Source organism: Syzygium oleosum, unplaced genomic scaffold (assembly GCF_021117445.2).
Source record: "Syzygium oleosum isolate NSW1041296 unplaced genomic scaffold, Sole_v2.1 Sole_v2.15, whole genome shotgun sequence".
Lineage (NCBI taxonomy): Eukaryota > Viridiplantae > Streptophyta > Magnoliopsida > Myrtales > Myrtaceae > Syzygium > Syzygium oleosum.
The window spans coordinates 3,717,854-3,730,002 of NW_026607499.1; the positions used below are offsets into that span (position 1 = coordinate 3,717,854).

At 40.1% G+C, this 12,149-nt stretch overlaps 1 protein-coding gene across 1 annotated transcript; it reads right to left on the reverse strand.

The window, feature by feature from the left end:
* Positions 1 to 8,417: 8,417 nt before the first annotated feature.
* Positions 8,418 to 9,995, reverse strand: LOC115689221 (S-norcoclaurine synthase 1-like). Its single transcript, XM_030615213.2, has 4 exons — positions 9,694 to 9,995; positions 9,326 to 9,573; positions 8,848 to 9,172; positions 8,418 to 8,773 (listed from the first exon to the last, which is right to left on the reverse strand). The coding sequence occupies exons 1-4, from the start codon at positions 9,949 to 9,951 to the stop codon at positions 8,525 to 8,527; spliced, it is 1,080 nt and encodes a 359-aa protein (XP_030471073.1). The 5' UTR covers positions 9,952 to 9,995; the 3' UTR covers positions 8,418 to 8,524.
* Between the last annotated feature and the right edge of the window lie 2,154 nt (positions 9,996 to 12,149).

Below are 12,149 nucleotides of genomic sequence, written 5' to 3' on the forward strand. Positions count from 1 at the left end.
AGACACACCACTATTCATTGTGGATTTTCCCATTCCATATTCTTGAGTATGAAAATTATATCCATTTATGAAATATGCTGGCCAACTTCGAACTCTTAATTGTGGACCCCATGACAGATAATGTAGCAATCCTTGCCCTCCAATTTCATCATAATTACTGTAAACCTAAGGTTACACATGCAAAGTTAATAATATATATTTAACTAAATGATGTATATAATTTTAATAACGTGGTTTTGATCCATAGGCAACTTACATATGTTTTGAACCATGCTGCAAATTGTTCATCGCACAAACGGTCAAACTCATTTGGTTGTAGTCCAAACATTGAAGTTTGGATAATCCTAATATTAAAAACCATATCATTATTAGCAAATATTTGACACGCAAAACATATATTTACAAATTTACACTTACTTGAAGTATGGCTCGACTTCTGGACAGTTCAGTAAAATATAAGTATGGGCTGCATGAAGTTCTTCGCCTGATAAGTAACGAAACTGACATGCGCCGCTTGGTCGACCCAGATAATTGAAAATAGAGAATGCTGTGCAATTGGGATCAATGGGGCCCTAATCATTTCTGCCTGCTCTTCGCCTCTTGCATTGAACGTGCGGCTCAAAATAGTATGATGCAAATGTCGTCACTTCTTCCACAATATATGCATTACAAATTGAAGCTTCAATATGTGCCTTATTCTTCACTTTTTTCTTCAAATGATATAAGAATCTAGTTGAAATAGAAAGAAGCTTATCGGGACATATTATATGATAAACTCATTTGAACTGTATTTCAAAGAAAACATTACCTCTCAAATGGATACATCCATCGAAATTGGATTGGACCTGCAACTTTGGCCTCATAAGGCAAGTGAACTAAGAGATGCTCCATCGAATCAAAAAACGCTGGAGGAAATATCCTTTCTAAGTTGCAAAGAATAATTGGAATATCTCTCTCTAGTTTTTCCATGTGCGATACTTTTAACACTGTCGAGCAAATATCATGGAGAAAATTGCTTAATTCTGTAATGGCGCCCCATACAAAATTCGGTAAAACTTCCTTCAAAGCTATTGGAATATGTCTTTCCATCAGGATGTGACAATCATGACTCTTCAAGCCTGTCAACTTGCATTCCTTCAATTCAACACATCTCCCGAGGTTCGAAGCATATCCATCAGGAAACCGCACAGATTTCAACCATTGACAAACAACTCGCCTCTGCTCCTTATCCAATGTATAAACTGCTTTCGGTTTTGGTCCCCTGCTGCTTGCATCCACAGCTAGTATTGGCCGATCGCAAATATCTCTCATATCTTTTCTTGCGTTCAAGTTGTCTTTTATTTTTCTGGCGACATCCATCACTGTATTTATGACATTGTCGAAAACATTCTTTTCTATGTGCATGACGTCAAGATTATGATGAATAAGATGGGCTTTCCAATATGGTAGATCCCAAAATATACTGCGTTTTGTCCACTTATGTGTACTTCCGTACTCAAAAGTCGTGCCGTGCGGGTTTTCAACAACAGTTGGAAAGTCCTGCACACGCTCCCAAATTTGATCGCCAGTCAACCTCAATGGTGGATGCGTTCTTTCAGTCCTATTCTTACTGAACTCTTTCTTATTCCTTCTGAAAGGATGACTTGGCGGTTAAAATTGTCTGTGACAGTCAAAATAGCTAGGCTTATTTCCATGTTTTAATCTAAATGACTTTGTCCTCTCCAAACATATCGGACATCCTAAGATCCCAACTGTACTCCATCCAGATAACATTCCGTAAGCTGGAAAGTCATTTATCGTCCAAAGAAGGGCAGCCTTCATAACAAATGTTTGATCGGTAGAAACGTCATACGTAGGGACACCTTCAACCCATAGCCGTTGTAACTCCTCAATCAATGGTTGCATATAAACATCTATAAACTTTTTCGGATTTTGCGGCCCTGTCACGATCAATGTCAAAAACATATAAGGTGTCTTCATGCACATACCAGGTGAAAGATTGTACGGCGTTAAGATAACTCGGCCAGCATGAATAACTTTTTCCTGTTCTCCCAAATGGAGCAAATCCATCGGCACGAGACCTAACCCGATGTTCCGAGGCTCCATTGCAAACTCGGGTATGTTCTATCAAAATGTTGCCATGCCTCCGCATCCGAAGGATGACACATTAGACCCTCTTCTGTTTCATGATTTGCATGCCAAGTCATGTGTTCAAGATGGCTTTAGACGCATAAAGCCTTTGCAATCTGGGGATTAAGGGCAGATAAAACATTTGCTTGCATGGTTTACGCTTCTGATTACGACCCGGCTTCCTGTTAATTTTGTACCTAGGTTGGCTACAGAATTTGCAAGATTCTGCATTTTCATGATCTCTCCAATATATCATACAACCCCTACTACATACATCAATCCTTACAACCGGAAGACTTAAGTTATCCACTAGCTTTTTCATATCATAAAAATCACTTGGCATGTTGTTATCACGAGGCAATGATTCCCGCATTACTTCAACAAAAGAGTTGAAGCAATCCGCAAACACATTATGCTCTGCCTTGATATTTAATAGTCGGGCTGTCACCGATAACTTAGTGTGGTCCTCACAACCTGTCCATAGAGGTTCATCTGCTACTTTCAAGACATCCCAGAACTGATTAGATTGAAAAGTTTCATTATACACATTCTCCTCAAAACCCGTTACTCCTATATCTTCCAATTGTGAAACATGACTAGTACCCACTTGTTCACGTGTAGGAGTAAAACTAGTACTTGCATGATTTGCTTCTGTGACAAAATTATAACTAGCTGCATCAATCACCATCCTCTCGTATGGATTCAATTGCTCATAATAGCCACATTCTTCCCTAACTGAAAATTGGTCACTTCTTCCATATCCTTCATTAGATATAAATGGTTCACTATGGGAAGTCCAATTATAATAGTTCGGAGTAAACCCAAATCTAATAAGGTGTTCTCTAACTTGATCACACACAAGAAATTTACCATTACCGCACTTTTTACATGGACACCTTAACTTATTTCCATCCATAAACTCATATTTACTACTAGCAAAGTCTAAAAATAGTTCCAACCCAGTACGAAACTCATCTGTCAATCCTTGACGTCCAGGTAAGTTCTTATTATACATCCAAGCCCTTTCTCTTTGCATTGTGTCTGTATTAAAATAAAAAAATTCTGGTAAAATATTTAAAATATCATATCTATTGTTCTTAATTAAAACCATAAAATTTTGGAAATTATAATTTTTGTTATTCACGCAACAATTAATATCAAATTGCAAAAATAGAAAAAACTACAATGTAAAGAAGACTTACCCAAATATTTGACTGAAATATTTGTAGGAGAAAGTGATCAATTTGATGAGAATTGCAACGTCCACTTGGATTGCGAGACCTTCAATTAGGCACATATCCAAAAAAGAATAATCACTTAAGAATCATTTTTTAATAATTTTTAATGTGCGATGGAAACGGAATGTATCCGTCGCAAATTTGCGACGGAACATAGTATCCGTCGCAAATTTGCGACGGAATTAGTTTTGCGTCGCAAATTTGCGACGGATACTCAACTCCGTCGCAAATTTTGCGACGGAATTTTCATTTATTCGTCGCAAATTTGCGACGGAATCAGGTATCCGTCGCAAATTTGCGACGGATACTATGTGCCGTCGCAAATTTGCGACGGATACTACGTTCCGTCGCAAATTTGCGACGGATACTCAAATCCGTCGCAAATTTTGCGACGGAATTTTCATTTATTCGTCGCAAATTTGCGACGGAATCAGGTATCCGTCGCAAATTTGCGACGGCACATAGTATCCGTCGCAAATTTGCAACAGAATTTTCATTTATTCGTCGCAAATTTGCGTCGGAAACTATTTCCGTCGCAAAACGGCGTGGCCGTTCGGCCTCATCCAAAGGCCGGCGAGGTGTCGCCGGTCGTTAAACCGGTGATGCAGATACCAAAAAAAAACAAACATAAACATATATTAAAAAAACGAAAATTACAATGCAACGACGAATAGTCACGAAGCTAGCTATGACACTTACCGGTACAAAAGCTTCATCGAGATTAATATGTGCGTGCGCGGATTTTGCTGATTTCAGACAAACGAAAGAGGGAGAAAAACGAGAGAGAGTGAGAGAAAGAGATAGGGTTGGAATATCACGGGCTGATAAACTACGAATTTGCGACGGACGTAGTTTTCGTCGCAAATTTGCGACGGACGTAGTTTTCGTCGCAAATTTGCGACGGACTTACAATGCCGTCCCAAATTTGCGACGGATTTTGCGACGGTTTTATTTTCCGTCGCAAATTTGCGACGGAATTTGCGACGGATTACATTTTCCGTCGCAAATTTTCGACGGAAAATAAAACCGTCACAAAATCCGTCGCAAATTTGCGACGGAAATAAACCGTCGCAAATTTGCGACGGAAAATGTAATCCGTCGCAAATTCCGTCGTAAATTTGCGACGGAAAAACGTTTGTCGCAAATTTCCGTCGCAAATTTCGTGTTTTTTTGTAGTGCTGATCAGATTGCGCGAAACTAAGAATAACATATCTTCTGCCACGAAGTTTCATAGCGATAATAACACAAATGATTTCTGAACTTTGATTTAATGTGCAATATGATTTCTAAACTTTCAATTTTTGCAATGTGATTCATAAACTTTGGCTCAATGTGCACTGTCGTCTCTAGACTTTTAATTTGTTCAATATGTTCTGTGAGCTATTGATAAATGTGTAAAGTAGTTTCTAGACTATATAAAAATGTTTAAAGGTTCATAGACCATAATGAACATTAAACCAAAGTTTGGGGATCATATTGAATATATTAAAAGTTTCAAGCATGACATTGCACATTAGACCAAAGTTCATAGATCATTTGTGTCATTTTTCTAATTTCGTACGTGATCGGTGATTTTCGAGAGATGATGATAACTTCTAGATGTGACCCGGTAATTTCATCCACGGATTTTATTATTTCGCTAATAACTTAGTGAACGTGTTAGTAAACTATAGATTCGTCGAACAATTCTTTTTGTATAGTACATGTAATTGAATTATATACTATGGTCACATGATAATCTCATTGAAGCGGGAAAGTTATGGCCGCAAACTTCGATTAACCCGCACTTGTTATCGCATATAGCATTAGACTCTCGTTTCTTAGAGATTTAAGTGTTGACGAAGAGGCATTTTCTCTTGATCTCCAATTCACTTCCGGTGAGCAGTTTGATGCTCTCCATCTTACATGACTGAGTTTCAAAAGGCGGCGGGACAAAGCTTCCCCATCCAATGCTCAAGTCCAAAGATGCCCTAAGATTACACCTTGGTAATTGCGAGATTTTGATGGGATCATAGCTAACTGTTCTAAAAACTTAAGCTGTCAATGATAAAATGCATTTATCATATGGAAGGAGACCCCCCTGCCTTGGAGGATGTTGAGGAAGAGCGTCACGTAATCAAGTCGGTGTATCTCTTGAAACTATTCACGATTCTTTCCGAGATGTTTCTGCTTTCTTGACAGTTTCTGTGGCAAAGGCATAGGCAACTTCTGTATAGGGCTGAATTCATCCATTTTGCGTGGTAACTATGTAAATGATTACCCATCATCTTCTCAAACACCAGACATTACCATTCTTGAACTCATGTAAGCGTCGAAACAGTTTACCTGATAAGGCAAACGAGTCTCCTTCATCAAAGCCCTGTTGCCTAAATTTTTCAAGTTAGGGTTTCGAAGGATGGACTTGTTTTGGAGCAGGCATGGGGAATTTGCTGACTCCATCAAAGCTTTGCCTGGAGGGAGTCTCTCCTGCCTAGCCACACTTCCCATCCATCTGCGGCCCCCCTCTCTTTTCATATACTAGGAGAATTTCTTCTAGTGTTGTAATGTGATGGTGAGTGTGGAGATACTGTAAAAAAATGATTAGGTTATAGACCGACATAATAAGATGTGGACATATAATGTGTGATTAACAATGGTAAGTAACTTATCGACTCGACCTCACCTCGAGCAACAATGGCTGACACGAGACTATGTGCGGATACACCTCTTCTAAATTATACTTCATCACATCAATCGTCTCGAATCCGCGCAAGAAGTTAAGGTCGGTTAATGCCCGCTTCACGCTTATCATGCATCGGAACTGTCTAGAAGCACGAATCCATCGTGAGCCTAGTAATTCAATATTGAGAAAATCGACAGCAAATTGATAAAACTACAAGAAAACTTCATTCATTATGGTTGCCCGTTCTTGACTTTGCATTAGTAGTTGAATTAGCTGATGTTATTAGCTATAACCGATATACTCGTATCATATTTATTGGTTAGCTTCCGTCAAATTACTCTCTCCCTCTTTGTTGCTCGCAATTTTCTATTTTTGTCTTCGATTAAATAGACAGACAAAGCAAAACAAGAACGCGATGAATGGGCACAAATCTGAAATCTTGTCATTTGACGGGAGTCAATTCGTAGATTTCCGTTTAAGATAAGTCCAAACCAAAAGAGAAGCATCAAATGGAGCCTCTGTTCTTCTCGGGTGTTTGGATCCGCACAAGGGTCAGAGGCGAAGATGAATTCTCCTCTGGGGGGCTCGGGCATGATTGCCAAACCACAGATGTTCTTAGCTCACGGTCGAAGGGCACGTTATTTTGGCCGAAAAATCATCTAGTGGAGCTCGACGGGAGGGGCGCGAGGAGCTGCCGCGACGGGGGACGAGAGGCGGCGTCGCCTTTCTCTTTCTTTTTTGGGTTCTGTTCGTGTGGGACAAGCTCAAATTCTCCACTCTTGGATGTGTGAGGAAAAAAAAAACGAAAATTTCCTGCAATTGTGCACAGCTGATGCTGTGCTCTCTTTACCGTTGTCTTCTTTGTGGCCGCTTTTGACTGATGTCTGAGTAGATCATGCTGAGGAAGCAAATTGGTGTCATGACTGTCTTTCTAATGGAGAGTCTCGAATTGGGTGTTTCAGATTGGGAGTCAAAAGTAAATCTTTTGGGGAGGTCTTGAGAGGAAGTCATCCGTCTGTCAAACCACTAGGCGTAGCATTGTGGTGTTACTTCACTGATCGATATGTGTGCCGACATTGAATGTGATTTCTGATTTCATTGCAGTCTTCTCAGCGTTCTTCTGCTGGACAGGTCATAAATGCCCAATTTGCATCTGAACTGCACCATTAATGAGGTCAGTCTAGTTGCTGTTGTTATTGTGTTCTTCTGTAGCACTGTGGTGTTACTACACTGATTGATATGTGTGCCGACATTGAATGTGATTTCTGACTTCATTGCAGTCTTCTTAGCGTTCTTCTGCTGGACAGGTCATAAATGCCCAATTTGCGTCTGAACTGCACCATTAATGAGGCCAGTCTAGTTGCTGTTGTTATTGTGTTCTTCTGCAGCGTGAGTTTTCGCCTGAAGAACCCGATAACTTTGATGTCAATTTAGTCTCGTGTCGTGCGGTATTTGCTTGGTTGGGCGTTCCATGTTTGATGGAAATGTCTAGATTGGTATGTGTAGGTCGACAACTTGGCTGCCAGCGCTCGCTTAAGCTTACAAACTTTTGCCCATATGTACAGTCCGAAGTCCGGATTTTCATTGTCTTCCTACTCCAATGAGGCTAGGATAAGAGAAAATTCGATCTTTGGGTTGCGCATGTAGCCAATCAGTGTAAAAGCAAAGCGAGTTGTTTCTCTTGTCAAGTAGTCAATGAGTAGGATGCTTACTGACCGCTCTTCCAGTATGACAAACAATTTAACTGTTCTTTGCATACTTTGCTGTAGCAGTCAGAATTCGTTTAGTGCGGGCATTCAATAGTTTGACTGTACTATTTTTATTCTTTATTACCATGATCAAGCCTAGATGTCGCGCACCTCTTTGGATGTCTTTATCACATGCTCACGATGTTTTTGGTAAAACTATTACCATACTTTTCTAATCATTGTAGCATGGTGGTAAAGGCATCTATAGGGGCAACGTGAGATCTAGGTTTGGTTCAGTAACCAGTCAATCATCTAGAACGCTGAAACTGTTGCCAAGCAAGCCCCTTCAGATGTACATGCTTATGGTCTTGGCAATTTGCTTTTTAAAGGATGGTCTAACATTACTGTTCTTTGGAATTAGGAAGCGGTATTTTACCAGTTCACTCTCTTGTCCATAAGGCTAGGAAGGCAGGAGGCACACCTCCCACACAAGCACCACCCGATGAAGGGGGGACAAATTCTTTGATTCTTCACTTTCGATGGAATATCACATGCTCTAAGAGGATCTAACCATAGACATGTTTTGGTAGGATAAGAAATAATTTCTATGGACGTTCAGGTCCTCTGCATGAAGGACCTTGTATTTCGATTGAATGCTTGATGAAATCTTTATATTACTTGGAAGCAAAGGTGGTCATTCAGAACCTACAGTTTCTTTCCACATCTTTGAGACCTGCAGTCTCTTTTCTTGATTAAATTGTTACACACACAAGCAAGTTTTAAATGACTTTAAATAGACGAACGATTCATACATCACTAAGTCTGAATTGGTCCAACAGGCTTTTACCGTCGAGTTTGCTCGTGACAATTTTCCTGAGATAATCATCGTGGTTCGATGTTTTGTAAAGCGCACCGCTCTTTCCGGCAAGATCTGGCAATGGGCCGATCTTGGCTTGCATGTTTGGATTGTGAAATGCAGCTATTGAGAGGCGTTGCTTTTCTGGATTCACCACTGCTCTATGCTCTATGCTCTTGTACTGTCCATTGCTCATTATCTGCATCAAACGTGAAGATCATCATGGGATCACTTTCACACACGCGGGAAGGGTTGGAAAAATTATTGTACTACCTCAATGACATCGCCTACATTGACGATGAATGCCCCGGGAACACTCTTAATAGGTAGCCATTTATCACTTTTCTTAATTTGCAATCCGTCTACATCGTTCAATTGAGTTAGCAGGGTCAGTCCAGTGGCATCAGAGTGTGGCGTCAGACCCATGACCTCGTTTGCTTGCTTGCATGGTGGATAGTAGTTTAGTCTTATCGCTTGTATTCCCTCTTCAAACATGCTTGCAAGTACATCCGGAGAAAGTCCTAAGTTCTTGGCCATAGCTCTCAGGAGGAAAAGTAAAATTCGTACCAACTCTGAAGAGTAACTGTCCAGGGTTGCTCTGAGATGTTGAACCAAAATTAAAGTTCTCTCTTGTTCATCCCCAAAAAAAGAGGGGAAGAAGAAAATAAACTGGGAAGACTCATTTGGTGATATTGTGCGTGCACATCTGTTGTAGGAACGTTTGCTGTGTGATTGATCCGTTTTAACTTACCTGAAAGAGGCAGGGTTCTTTGGCCAAAACCTGAGGTTTCTCTGGGGAGCAGGTTGTCCAAAAAGGAAGAGCATGTCACCCCAGTCAAGCTTCTGGTCTTCCGACACAACAAAAGCTTGGCCGTAGCCTTCGATGGAGTTCGGTAACTGGGCATAGCTCTTCTTCTCTTCTAATGGCAGCTTAAAGAACTCCTCTGTATCTGTCTTCACTTGATTAATGAACTCTTCCGGTATGCCGTGGTTTATCAACTATGTCATCACAAAAATCATTTTCATATCAGTACTGGGAAGTCGAAACTTTTTGATAGTATGTCGTTGACATGATATGAGATAAATTCGGTTTGATTGAAAAGATTCAAGATGGTGCACCTGGAGGAAGCCCCATTCCTTGCAAGCCAAATGGAACTTCTCGATTTCGTCACTGTGGTCGGGGTGATCCTCAGCAAGCTTGATCATGTCTATGACAGGAATCTCGAGAGACTCGGTATCACAGACTTCGCCGAGTTCAGATGCGGCCCTGAGATAGCGAGGCGGAACCTCCTTCAGGCCCTTGGACGCGAGAGCTTGGACGCTTTCGACCGGGAGGGAACCGCCAAGGTCACTCCTGTGAAGCGCCTCGGTCTCCATTACTCCAGGTTAACCACGAAGGGTCTCTTAGCCCAAAGTCTCCTCTTATTTATAGGCAAAAGAACATTATAAGTGCCATAACTTGTGTACGGAGATCACTTTGGTGTCATAACTTTTTTTCGGATCATTTTGGTGCCAAGTCGGAGGAAAAACGATCACTTAAGTGTCATAAGTTTTTTTTGAATCACTTCAGTGCTAAAATTTTTGAAAAACGATCACTTAAGTGCTAAATTTTTTTAAAAACGATCATTTAAATGCTAAAATTTTTTAAAAATGATCACTTAAGTGCCAATCTCCGGCGAGCCACGTCAGCTTCAAAAATTAATAAAAAAAATGCCACGTCGGATTTCCGGCGAAAAATTGTGTACGGCACCAGAGTTGACACTGAAGTGATCGTTTTTCAAAAATTTTAGCACTTAAGTAATCGTTTTTCAAAAATTTTAGCACTAAAGTGATCCAAAAAAAACTTATGGCACCAAAGTGAGCGCCGTACACAAGTTATGACACTTGTAGTGTTCTTTTGCCCTTATTTATATATATACTAACAAGAGGACCCATTCATTGCTTATACAACAAAAAGTATCTCATCGACGATCTATAAGTATTCTCTAGACCACTCTTATTTTGTTTTGTTCCCTTTCTGCTAAAAATTTATTAAAAAATTCAGAAGTACTAGTGTGGCCGTTTCTTGAAAAAGTTAACCACATTGGTCATGTGAACCTCTAGCAGTTTCCTAGCCTTGCCAGGTTTTGGTGCATGTAAGAAACCTGTCGATGCCGTCAGAAGACTTGACAAGAATCACATTTTACTGCACTCATTTATGTTTCTCTAGTGATATATATCTCCTCCTGTAGAATAGAATTCTTCAATGTTCTTTCTTTAGTCCCCTCTTTTTGTCACATTTCCTTGTCTTACTTATTGCATGGATATACATGTGGATACTAGGGGTGTGCAACCGAACCGGGTTTACCCAGAAACCGGACCGGCCCACCCGAAAAATAGGTCCGGGAACCGGTTCCAGTTTGAACCGGTCCGGTTTCCGGTTCCAAGAGAAAATCCACCCGGACCGATTTTAGAACCGGTTTTATATGGAGGTCCACTTGCAATTTTATATGGTCAGAATTCAAAGCATTCTATCATAAAGGATGAGGGAGATGATTATTATTTGCGGATAATCTAACTCAAGGGCTTGTAAGCATTATAGGGAGCAATTTCCTTTTTCTTAAAATTTTTGTTTTATAACGAAGAAACTACATATCCAATTGGAATCTATGCTATTTTATCATGTCCATTAAATTATTTGGACTAAAATAATATGCTTTTGTATGAATACTTAAGATTATTTGCATAGTCAAACTTACAACCTTTGATTTGAGTTATAAGTTTTCCTATTTGCTATCCGGAAAAAATGAAACCAAAAAAAGGAACAAAAAAAAAGGGGTTCTCGGGTATACCCTGTAACCGGACCGAAAAAACAGGTTAGGTTCCAAAATAGGGTCCAGGGCAAACAGAGTATGTTTCAGGTTCCAAAAATTAGGAGCCGGTTATAACATGGTCAGTTTCAGGTTCCAAGTCTGGAACCGACCCACCCTAAAATCGATCACCCCTAGTGGATACCTATCACATTATAGGGAATAGTCTGTTTGCCGGAGGATGCTTAGAGTAGGAATGCTTTTGGTAGAGAATCTGCTTCTTCAGGACGGCAGTCTTTTCTATTTATAGATAGTTGCTATCGGTGTTTACTATAGACCCATTGGATTTCACAATATTAAACAAGACTAATATCAAGTACCTGGCAAGACTCCAACCATTTGTGAACAACAGCTTGATTAGAAAACACGGGCGGCTGGTGAAAGATGAAGCTGAAGTCAGTTTACTTCGGATGAGCCACTTTGAATAATCACCGTGGTCCGGCAATGAAGTGCCACCATCCATGGAGAATTTACAAGATCAGTCACTTGTTTTATCTGGTGGCACGATCTCGACCTCTTGTTCAGTACTTTGTTGAGAATTACCCTGAAATTAGGTGATTCATGGCCCTCTCCTGAGCTTTTTAGTTCTGACATAATGTAATGAAGCAATTAACAGCATTTGCACGTTTCTAATTCATTTATGTTTGGTAAATTTTTTTACTATCAGTTAGGTTAAGTTTGTCTTATCAGGATCGACCAAGACAGGTAAATGAAATTAGACTGCAG

Excerpts from the sequence above, each read along its gene's own strand:
- LOC115689221 (XM_030615213.2), bottom strand. The coding sequence starts at position 9,951 with ATGGAGACCGAGGCGCTTCACAGGAGTGACCTTGGCGGTTCCCTCCCG. Across the intron at positions 9,574-9,693 it reads AGGAATGGGGCTTCCTCCAG|TTGATAAACCACGGCATACC; the intron begins GTGCACCATCTT and ends GTGATGACATAG. Across the intron at positions 9,173-9,325 it reads AAGAACCCTGCCTCTTTCAG|AGCAACCCTGGACAGTTACT; the intron begins GTAAGTTAAAAC and ends TCAACATCTCAG.